This window comes from Haliotis asinina, chromosome 7 (assembly GCF_037392515.1).
Source record: "Haliotis asinina isolate JCU_RB_2024 chromosome 7, JCU_Hal_asi_v2, whole genome shotgun sequence".
NCBI lineage: Eukaryota > Metazoa > Mollusca > Gastropoda > Lepetellida > Haliotidae > Haliotis > Haliotis asinina.
Genome location: NC_090286.1, coordinates 2,028,486 through 2,045,731, shown reverse-complemented (window position 1 = coordinate 2,045,731; position 17,246 = coordinate 2,028,486). Strand labels below are relative to the sequence as shown.

The following is a 17,246-nucleotide window of genomic DNA, read 5'->3' as shown; positions in this document are numbered from 1 at the left end:
GGTAGGTCAATATTGTAAGCCTCAGCCATCTCTGATGCCAAATGTGGACACTGTATTGCGAGACATTGGAAACTGGAAATACATCATCAAAACAGACTTGCCGAAGTTCTTTTATCAAATTCCTTTGTCGCGAGCATCAATGAAGTATTGTGGAGTTGTGACGCCATACAAAGGCATCAGAGTATACACCCGCTGTGCCATAGGTATGCCTGGATCTGAAACATACCTGGAGGAACTCGTGTCGAGTCCTTGGCACTCTCATTCAAGACGGTTGTGTTGCAAAATTGGCCGATGATCTTTTCTGTGGTGGGAACAGCCTCGACCAGGTCTTACACAACTGGCGCCGCGTATTGTGTGCCTTAAGAGAAAACAATCTCAGACTTTCAGCAACCAAAACTGTTATCTGCCCCAAATCCACAACCATACTAGGATGGATTTGGTCCAGTGGAACTCTTACAGCCAGTAAACATCGCATTGCAGCACTGTCCTCGGTCCCACCACCTCCAACAGTACAGGGATTGCGCTCCTTTGTTGGTGCCTATAAGGCACTCATTCGTGTGCTTCATGGATATGCAGATCTCCTTCAACCTTTAGAGAAGGCCACAGCAGGAAAACAATCAAAAGACAAGATCTGCTGGACTGATGATCTGCACTGTGCATTCAACAAGGCCAAAGCTGCCTTGTCAGACTACAAGACAATCACTGTTCCCAGACCAAGTGATACTCTGTGCATTGTCACAGATGCATCATCAAAGAATCACGGTATAGCGGGAACATTGTATGCTTGTCGTGATACCAAGCCGTTACTGGCTGGCTTCTTCAATGCCAACCTGAAGACTCATCAAGTGCCATGGCCTCCTTGTGAGTTGGAGGCTCTGGCTATTGGATCCTCTGTAAAACACTTTTCTCCATTTATCACTGCCTCAACTCAAAAGGCTCAGGTACTGACTGATAGCCGTCCTTGTGTGCAGGCTTACAACAAACTGACTAGAGGTGAGTTTTCTGCAAGCTCTAGAGTCACAACATTTCTGTCAACAGTCAGTCGCTACAACGTCTCTGTGAACCACATATCTGGAGTGAACAATATCCCCACAGACTACTGCAGCCGTCATCCAAGTTCGTGTTCGGATCAGAGTTGCCAGGTGTGCAAATTCATCCAGTAGGATGCAGAATCAGCTATTCGAAGTTTGAGTGTTAAAGATGTTGTAGAGGGTGGTGCACGAATGCCTTTCACAAAGACTCAACACGAATGTTCGGACCTCAGACGGGCACACTCCCACCTTTATCAGGGTACTCGCCCCTCAAAGAAGCACACCGATGTACCCGATGTCAAGCGGTATCTACGAGAATCTACGAGTGCGTGCTAGTCAGCCATTCCAGTCTGTGCTTGAGCGCATTGTGGTTCCCAGGGCTGTTTTGGATGGTCTCCTTACAGCATTACACATCAGATCATCCATCTGCATTTCAAACCAGACAACTGTTCAATCGTTACTTCTTTACTTTGGACTTGGACAAATGCTTGAAGGCTGTTGATTCATCTTGTCATCACTGCGTATCGTTGAGGTCCGTGCCTAACCAGTTCTACCCACAATCCAGCAGCCCCCCACCTGTGTCTGTAGGCACTACCTTTGCACCTGACGTTATGAAACGTTTCGGTCAACTTGTGTTTGTCCTTCGCGAAACCGTGTCGTCATTCACACTTACATGCTTTATCGACAGTGAACGCCGCGACGACCTGCGCAGTGCCATCATCTCACTCTGTGCTGGCGTCAGACATCTTGGTGACTCCGGTACCACAATACGAGCTGATCCTGCACCAGGTTTTGTTCTCTCGCCAATGACTCAATCTTGAGGACATATGCTATCCACTTGGAAATTGTTTCTAAAAAAAATGTCAACCAAAACCCGGTTGCAGAACGTGCCATTGAGGAACTTGGCATGGAATGCCTACATCTCCGTCCTGAAGGCGGTCCTTTGTCTTCAATTGACCTCGCCTTAGCCACTGGCAATCTGAATTCCAGAATCCGAAAGGGTGGATTGTCATCCCGAGAAGTGTTCACAACGTGATCAGTTAACTGGAGAACAGTTACCCATCATTGACAGGCAATTGATACTACAACAGAATCTTGCCAGAACAATGAACCACCCACATAGCAGTAAATCTAAAGCTCGTGGGAAGACCCATCTGGATGCTACCACGTTTCAAGTTGGTGACCTTGTGTTCCTGAAAGGGGAGAGACAAGACACATGCCAGGGACAAGTATCTGGTCACTGGAGTTTCAGAAGACAAATGCCAGCTCAGGAAGTAAACATACATAATGTGGGCTGAGGTCATGTGTGCATTGTTTGTTTTGTGCTCATGTTCTGATTGGTCAATCTCAAAGGTTACCTGACGCGACCTTCTACTAGGTTTTGCTAGACTCAGTGGTGGAGTGTAACGAAATACACTGAGACTAAGTTTACTTAGACTGGATCTCAACATGATGAAACAAAAAAAAACCCTCCTCGTGACCATCAAAGCTGATCAAATAAAACATGCCCAGTCTCATCTCCTGCATTTGTGATCTTAAATTTGTGTCAGAAAACATCCCAGCTTCTTCTAGTATACTCTGGTATCGAATATGTAAATGTACCTATCTAATATGGATGTCGTGTAGTACGTAATGAATGTTGCTGTCCAACTATGTGTAGATCTGGAAAGAGAAGATTTTGTACTGCGATGAACATTATAAGATCTGCAGGGCTACATCGCTTTCCCAAGTTCCTCTTTGCAGCCTGTCAATGGCGGGTAAACTTTGTTTTATCAAATAAAAAATGCGTTGATCAAGTAGCAAACCAGTCATCATGTTCTGTTCACATTGAAAGTCTCACGGTCACAACAAGCAGGCAATGTAATTTGCGAATCACGAGCTTCGAGTCGATAGCTGTAAACAATAAACGCGGCGTCGTGCAACCAAAACAAACATGCACAGTAAACAAAACTAAACAACAGACACGCCGGATAATAACTAGTCTCGAATATTTGAGAAAACAGATTCGCTTCGGAGTACTTAGCAACACGGAAGTAAATTCTCGTTTAATGGATCACTCTGCACCTGTGGATCACTCTACACCTGTGGATCACTCTACATCTGTGGACAACTCTGCACCTGTGGATCACTCTACACCTGTGGATCACTCTGCACCTGTGGATCACTCTACACCTGTGGATCACTCTACACCTATGCACCACACCTGTGGATCACTCTACACCTGTGCACCACTCTACACCTGTGGACAACTCTGCACCTGTGGATCACTCTACACCTGTGGATCACTCTACACCTGTGGATCACTCTACACCTATGCACCACTCTACACATGTGGATCACTCTACACCTGTGCACCACTCTGCACCTGTGGATCACTCTACACCTGTGGATCACTCTACACCTGTGGATCACTCTACTCCAGTGACCAGAGCCCAAGCCCAGGCATCCTATATGCATGTCCTACTTTGCTGGTAGCACACATCTCGTCAACGCGGGCATCAAATAATTTAGCCACATTACCTAACGAATCAGGAGGTAGATTCATGTAGAGACATTACCTGACACCACGTCTAGCATGAAGACACAGAGCAGCACCCCGTGCACGGAGACGTCCATCTTACCGAGTGAACGAACCAGGAAAATGTTTTTGTGTCCTCTTAAACATCACGGGGATGTTATCAGCTGGAGTGTGTTAGAAAAGTGGACACACTCCATACAACACAAACAGTAAGCTTAACATATTCTTGTCCTTCCATTATATATGGGTCGAAAACGCTGATTTATCACAACGTTATTCATCCTCGTCCGGATGGCGGAGAGGTAATTGGTGGGTTTGTGTTTCACTGACGGATGGGGCCATTTTGTTTCGTGTAAAGCTTGGAACGTGAAAAAGAAGTGAGAGTCATTTCATCAGCACATGTTAACCCTTTGTCAGCCACGTTTTGTGATATTAGTATTCTTTAATGCAACCTGGACATTTTCCATAGTTTGGTTTTATTATGTGACATCCAGATGTTAGGAAAATATACCTACTTTCGTTAAATTTACCTGATACATGGACACATGTTGGGCTTTGACTGCTTGTCTCTATTAGCTCACCCGTGGCCCCATTCCACTGAGGCGTATTGGCCTTGTAATGTTGTTTGTCGTAACTTCTTCAAGTTGTTGTCTGACATTCAGGGAGTCAGTGATCATCTCCCTCATCCGTATAGCTCTATTACACAGTGCAGCGAATGCGCAGACAGTGCCTGTGGAAATAGGGTCAAGCTTTCAAAGCGCGCCGCTTATTTTTAGATTTGAGCAGCTGACACAAGTCATGAAAATTGAGCCGTGTGATCAACATTTGACAGTGAAAGTTTAAAACAAGTTAGCTACCATCTACAAAAGGGAAACAAATTAGCTATCATCTACAAAAGGGAAACAAGTTAACTACCATCATTCTACAAAAGGGAAACAAGTTAGCTACCATCTACAAAAGGGAAACAAGTTAGCTATCATCTACAAAAGGGAAACAGGTTAGCTATCATCTACAAACGGGAAACAAGTTAGCTATCATCTACAACAGGGAAACAAGTTAGCTACCATCTACAGAAGGGAAACAACCACATGGCGATGAACTATGTCGTACAAACACAGCTGTACATCTATATATGTGACGTAAGGTGTAAAAGCGCAATACTATTTTAGTCAGTTAATATCATGTTTTGGGAACTTTAGTTACATGCAGTATGTGTGTTGGTGAGATGATGTAGTGAAATATAGTGACCGATCTGCAGCAAGTGTTTATGTCTGAGTAAATAGTAGTGAGTTAGTGAGCTACGTTTTACACTGCTTTTATCAATATTCCAGCAATATCACGGCTAAGGATACAAGAAATGGCCTTCACACATCGTACCCTTATGGGGAGTGAAACCCGGGTCCTCCGCGTAACCAGCGAATGCTTTAAGAACTCGGCCATCCCTACCGCCCCTAATAAACAGTATAAGAGAAAGTATTATTATGAAAAGTTTAGGATAACAAGACGACTAATGAAGTGTCGTAATTAACCCGTTATCGTTGTAATGACAGCGTGCTGATGTAGATGCCCAGTTATTTGGTTGTCAAAATGGACTAGCATTAAATATAACGCATTTGCCAGCTTTGTTGAGGTTTTTGTCTTAGGTCTTCAGGATCACACAGCTGCTCCTTTTGTTTTCAGGCATCATGGTGTCTGGGGTCAACGAAAACAGTTCAGCTGTGGAAGGAAGATGGTTAGTTCTTCTCTATTCTCGTCCTCGAATGTATGCTGATTTGATTAAGGTACAAAAGGTCACCTGTCTGCTTGTGTCGTTTAGCTCAGATACTGTTTTATTGTTGTTGTTGGTGGTGGTGGTGTCACAAGGTCCTTTGGGGTATCAGAAACAGAAGTCTGCATATGGCGGTGACCATTCCTGGAAGACAGCTGTATGTCATTTACCAGAAGTTACTATCAGCTTCATGTTATTATCCATATGTCGTAATAAATCAATAAACTTCAGGATTAGGAGTGAATTAAGAGAGGTTTGGATGTGCCCCATAAGTGTTTGAAGTGGCACGTCATATTTTTTTTGTCGTTTATTGCTCAAAGTGCTATAAGAAATGTCCGCGGTATTTTCAAAGATAGATTTCTGCCGGTCTGTAAGTGCCCATGAAGAAACTACTGCATTCATCATGAGTATTTGTTCTGAGAAAACATTTAATATCAGCATGTTCCGACTGTCAGTGTGATTTGGAGGTCCATATGACGGAGTTTTGGGAGAAGAACTTAATTTGTCTGAATGAAGTCTTCATTGAATAAATACAACCAGTAAGGAAAAAGATGTATTTATTAAACAAAACGGCTCCTGTTCCATGTAATGTAATGATTAAAAGAACAGTTCTATAATCATATTTCTGAGATATATATGTATATATCCATTATACTGAAAATAAACCTAGGCCCTGCCTACAACTGAGTAGTTTTAGTAAGCATGTACTTGATACGTCTATATGAAAACAACAGAAAAGAACAGCGTAAAATTAAAATGCCTCGCTTCTGATTCTGAGCCCATCAAATATCTGACGTGTATGTAAAGGTGGCATTACGACAGAGCCAGACTCTACTCTTGATACTGTCTCTACATACAACTATCGAGGACCAGTTGGTGTCAGAGACAAACGGAAACCTGAAAGAAATCCATAGTTGACATTTAGGCATGACCTTAACATTGATATTCTGCGTTTAGAAACAATCCTTAACATGTAGGTGTTGAAAAACACAAGTAATTATCCTAGAGTTGTTTCTTCACAATTGCCTTAATAGTCAACACATCATGAATCACATAGCGTGCTGTCCATGTACTGTTAGTAAACGTTTGTGGTAATTACTGTATTAATAAAGATCACTAATTGTATTCTGCTCCTAAACAATGTCCTTTGTAGCAAATCTAAACAGTGTTCTTCAACGTAACATCAAACTACTTCTGACAACAATGCCAATGTTTTATAGTTTTATCATCACACATCACATTTGAGTGTCAACATTTGGTCATTATTTCCGACGTGGGCATTGCTGCCACTCCATCCTTCCTCAGCTGTGTCTTGTGTAGTTTTAGATGTAAGCCTGGCTGTTGGAATATACACCTGAGACACTCAGTGACTCATACGTGTCCGGTGACCGTCCGTCCAGCGTGGCATACTGACTTCCCGATACGGCATCGTATTCACGATTCTGTGCTGTCTTAGACGCAGAAAGTTGCAAACCCGCAGCGCTTTCACTTGTGCTGGACTTGTTCCTGCAAAGGAAATCTACCTGGTTGCTTGTGCGTGGTTGTGCGTGCAATCCGTTCAATGAGTGATATCTTTTAACAATCTGACATACAAATAGTAGCACAGATACGTTTAAATGATTGTATGTTATTATCAGAAAATGTTTTTGAACGAGATAAGAACTCTTATGCTACAAATGACTTTCATATAGTACTCAAAGTTTGGAGACGAACAATATAATGATTACTTGTCTTTGAAAACTGTATCCCCCAAAACTGAAATATTCCGTAACTCAATGTTTGTGTGGGACGTATAGGATCTGACTTTATCGATGCACGATCAGAGCATGCAGTCATGGAGACGATGTGCATGAAGTACCAAGAAAGTTAGTTATTCATCTACAGTCATGTGTGCAAGAAAGGGTGGAAGCTTTCTCGGCCACTATAGAGAAGACTTTAACGTGTTTGTTTTCCACGTACTACTAGATATTGGAACGATCGTGAGTTTGCTATAAAGGGATGTTATTGCACAATAGAACATACATTGGTTCATTGTGACTAGACTGTACATTCATGGACGATACTGCACGAACTCACTTTGGCAGAGTCGGTGATGCAGGATACCTGCATGGGTGGCCAGCTCGGTGGCAATACCTCAGTGATATATGTGCCACCAGTTGTTCATGATCCTTGAAAGACGCCTTGTCGCATATAGCAACTCGGCAATGCACTTACTATAGAGTTGATCACTCTTCAGTCGGCAGCCATGCAGTCATTTTCTAAGATCATTAGACGACAGTGCCATGCATCACATGGATCAAATACGTTCGAATTAGCGTGAATTTGTGAAGTTGATCTCGTGGGGACTTTTATTAACATTTCTGGTTCAGAAATTTTAGAGGGTGAACACATGCTGCGAGTTGGCACTGTGCAGCACTTTGCATCGGGCCTTTGTTCATTCAACATGTCTTCACTCATTAACAAATACATGTAAATGTATTATTTTAGATTAATACATCTCCGCAATTATTTTAGAGTACTAAGCCTTGGAAATTTTGAGCAATGTATTAACTTAACAGTGCTCTCTGTGAAACAATTGTTTCTGTATAATGCCATAGCTCCAGAGTTGTTAATATCTAGTCACACAGCTGCCTCAAATACAACATCAATGGCTTGTATACCGAACACCAGTATTCGCATATAGCAATGCACTTTACTTGACGTCTGTCTTCCTCCTCCATAGACACACCGCGCCCATCACTAAAACCATGAATACCAGCATTGATAGAGCTCCCAACAAGCCCGCAGACAGATGTGTTATACTGTTGTCATCTAGAGTCCCTGTAACAGATAAGATGTGTTATACTGTTGTCATCTAGGATCCCTGTAACAGATAAGATGTGTTAAAACATATATACATTATGACCCGTGGGTATCCGGGATAGAATTGGTCATTTTGCAGTCATACAACTTAAATATTGATGATTGTGGCTTCAAGTAACAAACAACTGAAAGAAAACAACTATACATTTGACAGGAAAAGATACAGAACGTCAACAGTTAACATTAAATTTCCCTTATCTTCAACGGTTTACATACTACCTCATATCAACTTTAACAAACACAATATTTCTTTATTAAATGTGAATAATCTTCTATGTTTTAAAATGAAGTTACACTAAACGGTTAAGAATAATAATGTCAATCCATGTGCTATTATCTGGTATATCAGGCTACATCATGTACGTATGTTATACTTGTATTTGGGTTTATCTATTTGTACATGTAATACTTTACGGTTTCATGAGCATGTTCTCAGATTTTCACATTGTTTTTTGTTTCCTACTTTGAGTGCAGTCTTGTCCTTTCCACCCTGACTGACAGCCTGATTCACATCTTCCCGTATCCCGCGGACAGACATCCGCCCCTTCTTCGCACTTCCGGGCTCTGCAGTTGCCCACACAGTTAGCTCCGTACTCAACACCCTGGATACATGCTGAAAAGTATAGAATTGAACCATACGTAATTGTGTTTTTTAAACATAGTTCTATACGTCACAATCACAACACCGCAAACATCAGGACTGACAACAAACCTTCTGTACAGTCAATACCCTTCCAACCGCTACTGCAACCATCTTCACACATCCCGGTCACATGATCACAACTGTCTGACGAGGACTCGGCACACTTCCTGTCTGAGCAATATTTGGAACAGCCGTAACCATAGGAACCAAGACATTCTGTGAATAAATGACACGCGCTGCTATACTTTAAACTGTGAACATACTCAATCACATGTGTCGAAACACGTGTGTATGTTTACAATACAAGAGTTGAAATGAAACAATGAAATGTGTCCAAAACAGCGAAAATCAGGATGGTGAAACACACCGGCACCAATTTTAATTCAAACGCCTGAACACAACAGCCTAGAGCATGTGGAAGACAGACTTTCATTCCAGCTTGTGGCACCTGTTCACTGGCATTTGTGAATGGATTCCGAAGGGCTTGTCGCACAACATATCCGTCATCTGTTTTTGATGATTTTTTTGTGTGTGTTATAGAGCGAGGTCTGTCCTTTACTCTGCCAGTGGCCTGGAAACTGTCACTCACTCTTAGTGACTGAGGGAGACAACGGAAGAGGGTGAGCAACACTTCTTATGGCGTCACCATCCTGTACCCATGCAGTGCACTTGTTTCTGTCATGGACGCTTAACGGCCTGCGTTGTGACATGGTGAAGAAGTTGTGGGGTTTCAATGCTGTCTGTAGCTTCTTTTAAAGGAAATGTTGCCACAAGCTGCATGGGAAGTGTGTCTTCCACAGTACTAGGCTGTTGTGTTTGAGTATGTGAATTAAACATGTTCCTGCTGTGTTTCAGCGCCCTTGTTTACTGCTTTTTGGCAATGTATAATTTCAGTCAAACTCAACGAAAATTGAATAAGTTGCATGTTATAACATGTCTCCATGCAAGTAGCAGAGGTACTTGAAGTTCCCATGGTCTCTAGTATGGTGATCTACCTTCTGTTGTTGGCGATCTAGAGTCTGCTTTTATACTGCATTTGTCGAAATTGTATGGTGATATTAGGTTTCACTTTCAAGGCTAGTTTTAACTCTCACGGTGATATTCTACTTCTTTTACTGTCCTTCGGCGACAGGTTTTTATTATATAAGCATCCTCTATTTCAGTCTGTAACATGTTCTCGTCACGATATTCCTGCAATATTGCCGATGTGACGTTAAATCACTCACTCACTTATAACATGTCGTTAAAGTGCCCATTAAGCACACACAAAGTTGCATTTACCTGAGAGCATAAATGACCTCACCACCTTTACGTTTACATATGACTATCACATCTTAGGGTGTTCGTATAGTTTTTGTGTGTAACTTGTTATATTAGTATACAGAAAGTGTCTCTTACTGAGGGTACAGTCCGTTCCATTCCAGCCTGCTTCACAACCTCCATCACACTTTCCCGTCACACGGTCACAGCTAGAGTTGTCTCCCTTACAGTTTCTGCTTGGACAAGTCATTTTACAGTTAGCACCATAGTGGCCAAATTCACATACTGAAAGAAAAAAGAATATCTGACAATAATGTGGCACTTTAACTTTATTACATTTCTAATGATCAGGCTTTTGTAAGGCCAGGATCTGTAGACATTAACGAGGAGATAACTCTTCAGCTGAAACAGTCACCCCGCACGGACCTGTATCACACTTTTCTGTTGTCCATCCAGGCAGACAGACTCCACTGGGACAGATGCCGTCCACGTAGTCGCACTCCTCGCCGTCACAGTGGCAGTAGTTATCACAGTCGTCGCCAAAAGTACCACTGCTGCAGACTGTTGATAGAAAATAATAATTTGCAGTAGTAAGGGTATGTAGACAAGGCCAAACACTGTATCCTGATATTGAAATGCCGTCGTCTTGGCTCTTGTTTGTTTGGCGTTAACCACGACAGATATGTCTCAGAAAAGATTTCTACTGGTTGGATATCGGCCATTGGTAGCTTATCTTGTCCTATGGTCGTCTGTTCAACAGACCCGCTTGAAAGCAACAGGAATTGCGTTCAGAAGGGCCATCAAAGTCCGCCTACTTGCAAACTGGTGGAAAATCCATTGATCTAACGATAACTACAGCTGTTTCCTGCCCCATGTAAAAGATGAACAATTAAACTGTCAATACACAGGAAACATCATGTCAACGGTCGCTGATGGACAGACTGAAGAATTGCATGGGATGTAGCGAATACTGTAACAAACTAGACCATGTCAGCCTTAATCACAGGTATTAAGGTAATCAGTGCATCTAGATACCCTTAAGTAAAATTGTCTTCTGATTGAAAAAAGGATTACGAACTTGCCCACAGGCCACCAAGTCATCTCATGTGAGGTGATAGATAAGTACGAATCTTGATTGTCTGACATGACATGATGTGATAATGTACCAAGACTAGCCGTTTTTGTCTGAAAATGACTCTTTTGTGTCATCAATTCACACATATATCTGATCACACAGTTCATTCTGATTTCCTTCCATCACCATTAAATGTATTAAGGATATATACTTTCTGAACAAGTTTCACTTACGTGTTCGCCGAACTGCTAATAATTGCAATCACTCACTCATGTCCTGTTCACAGCGAAGATGATATTGCGTATATATATATGGTTGAGAGAGCGTTGGTAAAAGGTAAAAGATTACACATATATATAACCTTTTACCAACCCTCGCCCACTTGAACAACGGCAACCAAATTTCATTTTACAGCATCCCTGATTCGACCACATTTTCACCTATTATTTGTAATCAAGGAGAATATCACCCTTGTTTTTCAGTTTGTTTCTTTCAACAAATACCAATATACCTAAACTAAGCGATTATGTACTATTCATCGTTTAAGCTGACAAGATAATATCATTGCTCTCTACCGTCAATCTCCACTTCACAGAAATCCATCATAGGTACGTTCACATTGTTAATTTCGTTGTTGACAGTCGTTGTGTACAGGACCAGGTAGCGCCCTTCACCAGAACACGTGGCCGTCAAAACATCAGGTATGTCTGTCCCGTCTCTGTTCCCTGTCACGTTGTAGCAGTTGACTCCATCAGTTGGGGAGGCGGCAGTGTCAGCTATGTAGATCTGGATACCATTCCGACGAACTTTATCTGCTCAGCGTTTATAAAATTCAACATTAACTGTGTACATATGTACAAATAGTACAGAACATCATATAAATACTGCGTCCCACAAACAAATTGAGCATAGAATGTCCGAATGGTAGTTTTGTGTTGTTCTTTTAATAGTATCTGACAGCTATAAAAACTGGGACATGAACCAGAAAAGGATTTTGTTCTTGAACAACATAGGTAATGGCACTACTGAGACTATTATTTCATGCATAAAAGTTACCTGTTTGCAGCTGTATATACTCTTTCATTATTTTCGCTGACGTGTGTGTTTGCAAAGCGTGAAACAGGAACGCATACAGTCTAAAATGAAGTCAAATGGTTTCTCTGTCTACTCACAGTCTCTCCTGAAGTATATTGTGGCATGACGTACTCTGACCGTCTCTCCAAGATCCACTCTCCACCATGCCTGTGTTATAGAGTTGTCTCTCCAGTCCGAATAAAAGCATACACGGTGGTTGTCGGCGATGTTGTCACCATTTACAGCATTGCCAGGATCCTGATTGACTGAGCTGGCTGACGTGGGTTTGTTGAGTGCCATATTGCCTGTGGTAAAAAAGCAATGCGCGTCAGTTGTTGCTTCTAACCGTGTGATTAAAAGGACTAAGAGACACAGTAAAACAAATTAATGCGGGTTGACATCACGTAACCTGACGTCATGGTAGATGTTTAATTGTCCGGCACAACCTGTTTCTGTGCTGTGTTGTTATCGGTGTTCATCATGGCATCACCAGACAATACCAATGTCACCACGGAAAGATTATTTAATAGTATGCCATTAAATGCTATGGTGACATTCCTAAACATAATTGAGGTTGACCTTTATGTCAAGATAACAAAAAGTTAGTGTCATACTTTTCAGTTCATGAGGAACTACGGTTTCAGTATTTCAGCTATCCAATCTTTCCTTTTCGCTAAACACTATGTCCTTTTATTTGATGAATTAGTACATAGTTAGAGTGTTCACATTAACAATCCAACATTTAAGATGCTTCATTAAAAATAGTTGCATAAACAGTACCCATGTTGTGTGACATGTCTTATCAGAAAGACAGAAAGTCTTTACATTTACATATAACAGTATCTGCTGCTACAAATTTTGTTGTAAGATGTAAATTTACACATTTCTATATTATTTGCGTTGATTCCTGAGACATTTCACCTCAGGAGATACTTTACGATTCACACGTGCTACGTCAGTCACACCGATGAAAAGTAGACGGCAACAAATAATATAAAATGTATTACACTTACTTTACTATGAAACAGATATTCACAGATAGCAAGGTTCCTCTTTCCTACACTACATTAGCCCCATTTAACATAGTAACATAACCGGTTCCGTTTACTCGTGTCCTTTCATGGTATATGAAAGGCTTTCCAACAAGGACAGATTGTCGACATTACTTACTTTTCTGACATGTCATTCCTGACCAGCCTGTGTCACAATCTCCAGGACTACAGCCATTGGTAGCATTACACTTGTCCAAAGGACAGTGACACTGGTAACCGCACTCATAGCCGTATGTTCCTTCAGGGCAGATTCCTGCATCAGATATATTACATCAGACATAGACAGTGACACTAGCATATGTATGTTCAGGGCAGTTTGCTGTAAAGTGATATGCGCATTAACATTCAGACTGTTATTAACCCGGATAACCCAACCTGCTCAGTGAGGTTAACAGACATGGGACTTATCTCACCGGGAGAGAGAGTTTGTGCATCACATGTGCTTACGAAATATTGAATTGCAAAAAATATGGAGCAAAGATGCATCATTTAGTAGATTAGGTTTTTACATCTGTTGGTGTGATAGAAATGCTGTAAGTAACTCGAAATATCGCATACTTTTTTCGTATTTTTCATATGCCGACATTGTTGCAGTATGTCCCCGAATGGCTGTCTGTATTTAAACGAGGTGAAGTAGGTCAGGCAAGTATTGAGCGATAAATCATAGCACTGATAAGCACCCTTAAATATTACAAATCTTGCCTCGTTTGTTAATAACGCGAAGCCCTTCCTTAAAAGGCATGAATGATCATGTCGTCGGGAGCTTAGTTTTAGTAGGAGGGTTTTACGACGCTTTTAGCACTATCACGGCCAAAAACGGGATTCACATTCTAACCATGGGTATGCTGAGCTCGGGACTTCAGCATCACGAACGGGCAGTTTCATCACTAGACTACCCCATTTCTTCCGGAGCTGTGTTAAGAATACACTCAACGAAGTCCATACTTCTACTGGTCCAGACTGGCACCACCCCACAGATTAACATGGACGTCCTACTCTGATACGGTGTACTGCCCAGTCGTTGTTTCATCGCTTTACCGCCGATTCCCAGGCAAGGCAACTACATGTACATTTCTTACCCCTTTTGAGCATACACGCTTTAAACAACACACTTATATTGATACTGATGTAACATGAAAACATTACACATACATGGGGATGTCCATGCTCCTGTCGCCCGGGCTTAGACTGGCACCACAACACGGGTTATCATAGACGTCCTACCCAAACACAATACACTGATCCGACGCAGATTACCAGCCAGGGAAACAACAAGTACATTCCAACGTCTGTTGAGAATGTTAAATGGCACCATGGTCATGAATACATTCAGCGACATTACCTGACACGATCTCCAGCATGGCGACACAGAGCAGCACCCCGAACACGGAGACCTCCATGTTGCCGAGTGAACAACCCAGGAAGCTTATTGTTGTATCCTCTTAAACATGACAAAATGTTATCAGCTGACATTATTATGGTCCTGCAACTCTGACCCTTTTACAATCCAGGGCCCACCGGTGCAAAAAATTGACCTCTTCGGTTTCACCGAAGACCATGTGATGTAAATAAAAACAACACCATTGCAACGGCATAATATATCACTCGATTATAAATGGGGATTGTTTGTGCAAACAACAGGTTGCGCTTTAACACGGCTATGTGAGATAACAATGATAACGATGTCGAGTAAACTTTCAGTGAGTGTTATATGAATATTTGCTTTTGGGGTTCAGTTACATAAAGTTAAGGAGCTGCTGACGAGTACGCAGAAAATGTGCGTCGTGAGAGTTCCGGTTTCTCTACTTGATTCTAAATATGCGGTGACAACCCTAAATGAATGTGATCATAACACTTTAAAACTACAATTTATTCAGTCAATGCATTCAAATGTGGCTCATTACAGGAAGGGATATATTTATTGGACATAGGCCTGTGATTACATCAGGTAAGTTATTACATGTTTGTTGTTGCCTGTATACAAGTGTTGTACCGTGTTAATTACTATCAACATTAGGGAAAACGTGGAATTTTAAGAGATTGTTTTGAATTTATACATGATTTTGTTAACATATGTTATTTCTGTACGTGTCTAAAATGCAATTAAACAAGGAAACATCTAAATCTGTTTTACATATATTTTAATTGATTATTGTTCAAATCACAGTGTCATCTGTACCTATAGTCATTAATGAGGTAAGAGGATAATGGTGTAAACATTGATGCATTTATTTATATAGTTTTTGTGCGCTTTGCAACCAGAATTACGACACAGTTCAGTACTCCATCAAAGGAACCGTGGACTCTTCTCTCAACAGTTTCAATGTGAATTTTTCTTAAATATTTTATTCATTCTGATTATTTTAGAAGACATCAGAAAACACACACTTTAAACGATAGAGATACAATGACGTGTAATGCTTTCCACTCTGTTCTCCCCAACTTCAGCATACAGAAAACATATTTCTGCTTGTAGACACGCAGTCCCCAATATTGGTCAGTCAGTCTCTCGAATTCTACTCCATCTTCTAGTCAAACATTTGCTTGTACAAGATGTTCTAAAATTCTCCCTTCCGTCAAATCATTGACTCGGCAGACTAAACACTCTCATATAAAGAAATGCCAAGGGATGGGGGAGCTCTCTCAAGGAACCTCAACCCACCCAAGTGAAGTCACAGCAGAGATATTAACTGACACAATGTCCAGCACAGAGACAAAGGGCGACACCCCGAGCACCGAGACCTCCATGTTGCCCAGTAAACAAACCAGGAAGTAGATTCATGTAGAGACATTAACTGACACCATGTCCAGCATAGAGACACAGAGCGACACCCCGAGCAGGGAGACCTCCATGTTGCCTAGTGAACAAACCAGGAAGTAGATTCATGTAGAGATATTAACTGACACCATGTCCAGCATAGAGACACAGAGCGACACCCCGAGCAGGGAGACCTCCATGTTCCCTAGTGAACAAACCAGGAAGTAGATTCATTGTTACGGTTAAGAATTTGCCGTGACAAAAGGTGTATGAAATCCCCTGTGAACCAGCAAAACAGAACAAAGACATGTCTAAAATATTCAAATGTTATTATTATCAAAGATAGCAAGTTATACATAGTCACAAGTCAGTTTCACAATACCGATTTCAAATACAATGCAAATGAGACAAAATCTAAGGCAATGGGCAATATAATATAGCAAACTCACCAAAGTCTTAGTACAAGAGAGAAGCAGTCATGCAGAATGTAACAGAGCGAGCGGTCTGACGGCGGCTATGAAGCGTTGGCAGTGATGTATATCCTCTAGTTATGTGAATGTGCGTCCCCCTCAACACGGCAACCAGCCTTTTTATATATATTCAGTCTTTTCTCGGAAGTTCGGGCACATCGCCATCGCCAACACTGTAGAAATCTCTAGCAGTCTCCCGTAAGTAACAAATAGAAAACCAAGGGCAGATAATTTCCGTACAGCCTGCTACGAAAATCTTAAAATTGCTGACTATCTAGTATACGAAATGTGACCCATCGTAATTATTATTCAAAACACTAAACGCGGTGACCCAATCATACTATTACTAAATTAATAACAAAAATATACAGGAAATACACACTCGTAACATCATGTAGAGACATTACCTGACACCATGTCCAGCATAGAGACACAGAGCGACACCCCGAGCACGGAGACCTCCATGTTGCCCAGCGAAGAAACCAGGAAGTAGATTCATTGTTACGGTTAAGAATTTGCCGTGACAAAAGGTGTATGAAATCCAGGAAGCGTACTAGCTGTTGTGTCATCATAAACACCAAGAGGACGTTATTAGTTCTACATGGATATTCTCCATACCACGAGAATACTTTAATAATATTTATTGTTATTATGGGTCTAAAACGGTGACAGATTTACAATCCAGGGCCCACCAGCACAAAGCGATCTAAGGGCTAGATCTGGGTATTTGAGTAT

General features: G+C 41.5%; 1 protein-coding gene across 1 annotated transcript; it reads right to left on the bottom strand.

Moving 5' to 3' along the window:
* Positions 1-8,009: 8,009 nt before the first annotated feature.
* LOC137291180 (multiple epidermal growth factor-like domains protein 10) lies at positions 8,010-14,687 on the bottom strand. Its single transcript, XM_067822471.1, has 9 exons — positions 14,626-14,687; positions 13,402-13,536; positions 12,330-12,536; positions 11,733-11,969; positions 10,509-10,643; positions 10,221-10,367; positions 8,892-9,038; positions 8,643-8,792; positions 8,010-8,137 (listed from the first exon to the last, which is right to left on the bottom strand). The coding sequence occupies exons 1-9, from the start codon at positions 14,681-14,683 to the stop codon at positions 8,010-8,012; spliced, it is 1,344 nt and encodes a 447-aa protein (XP_067678572.1). The 5' UTR covers positions 14,684-14,687.
* Positions 14,688-17,246: the final 2,559 nt, after the last annotated feature.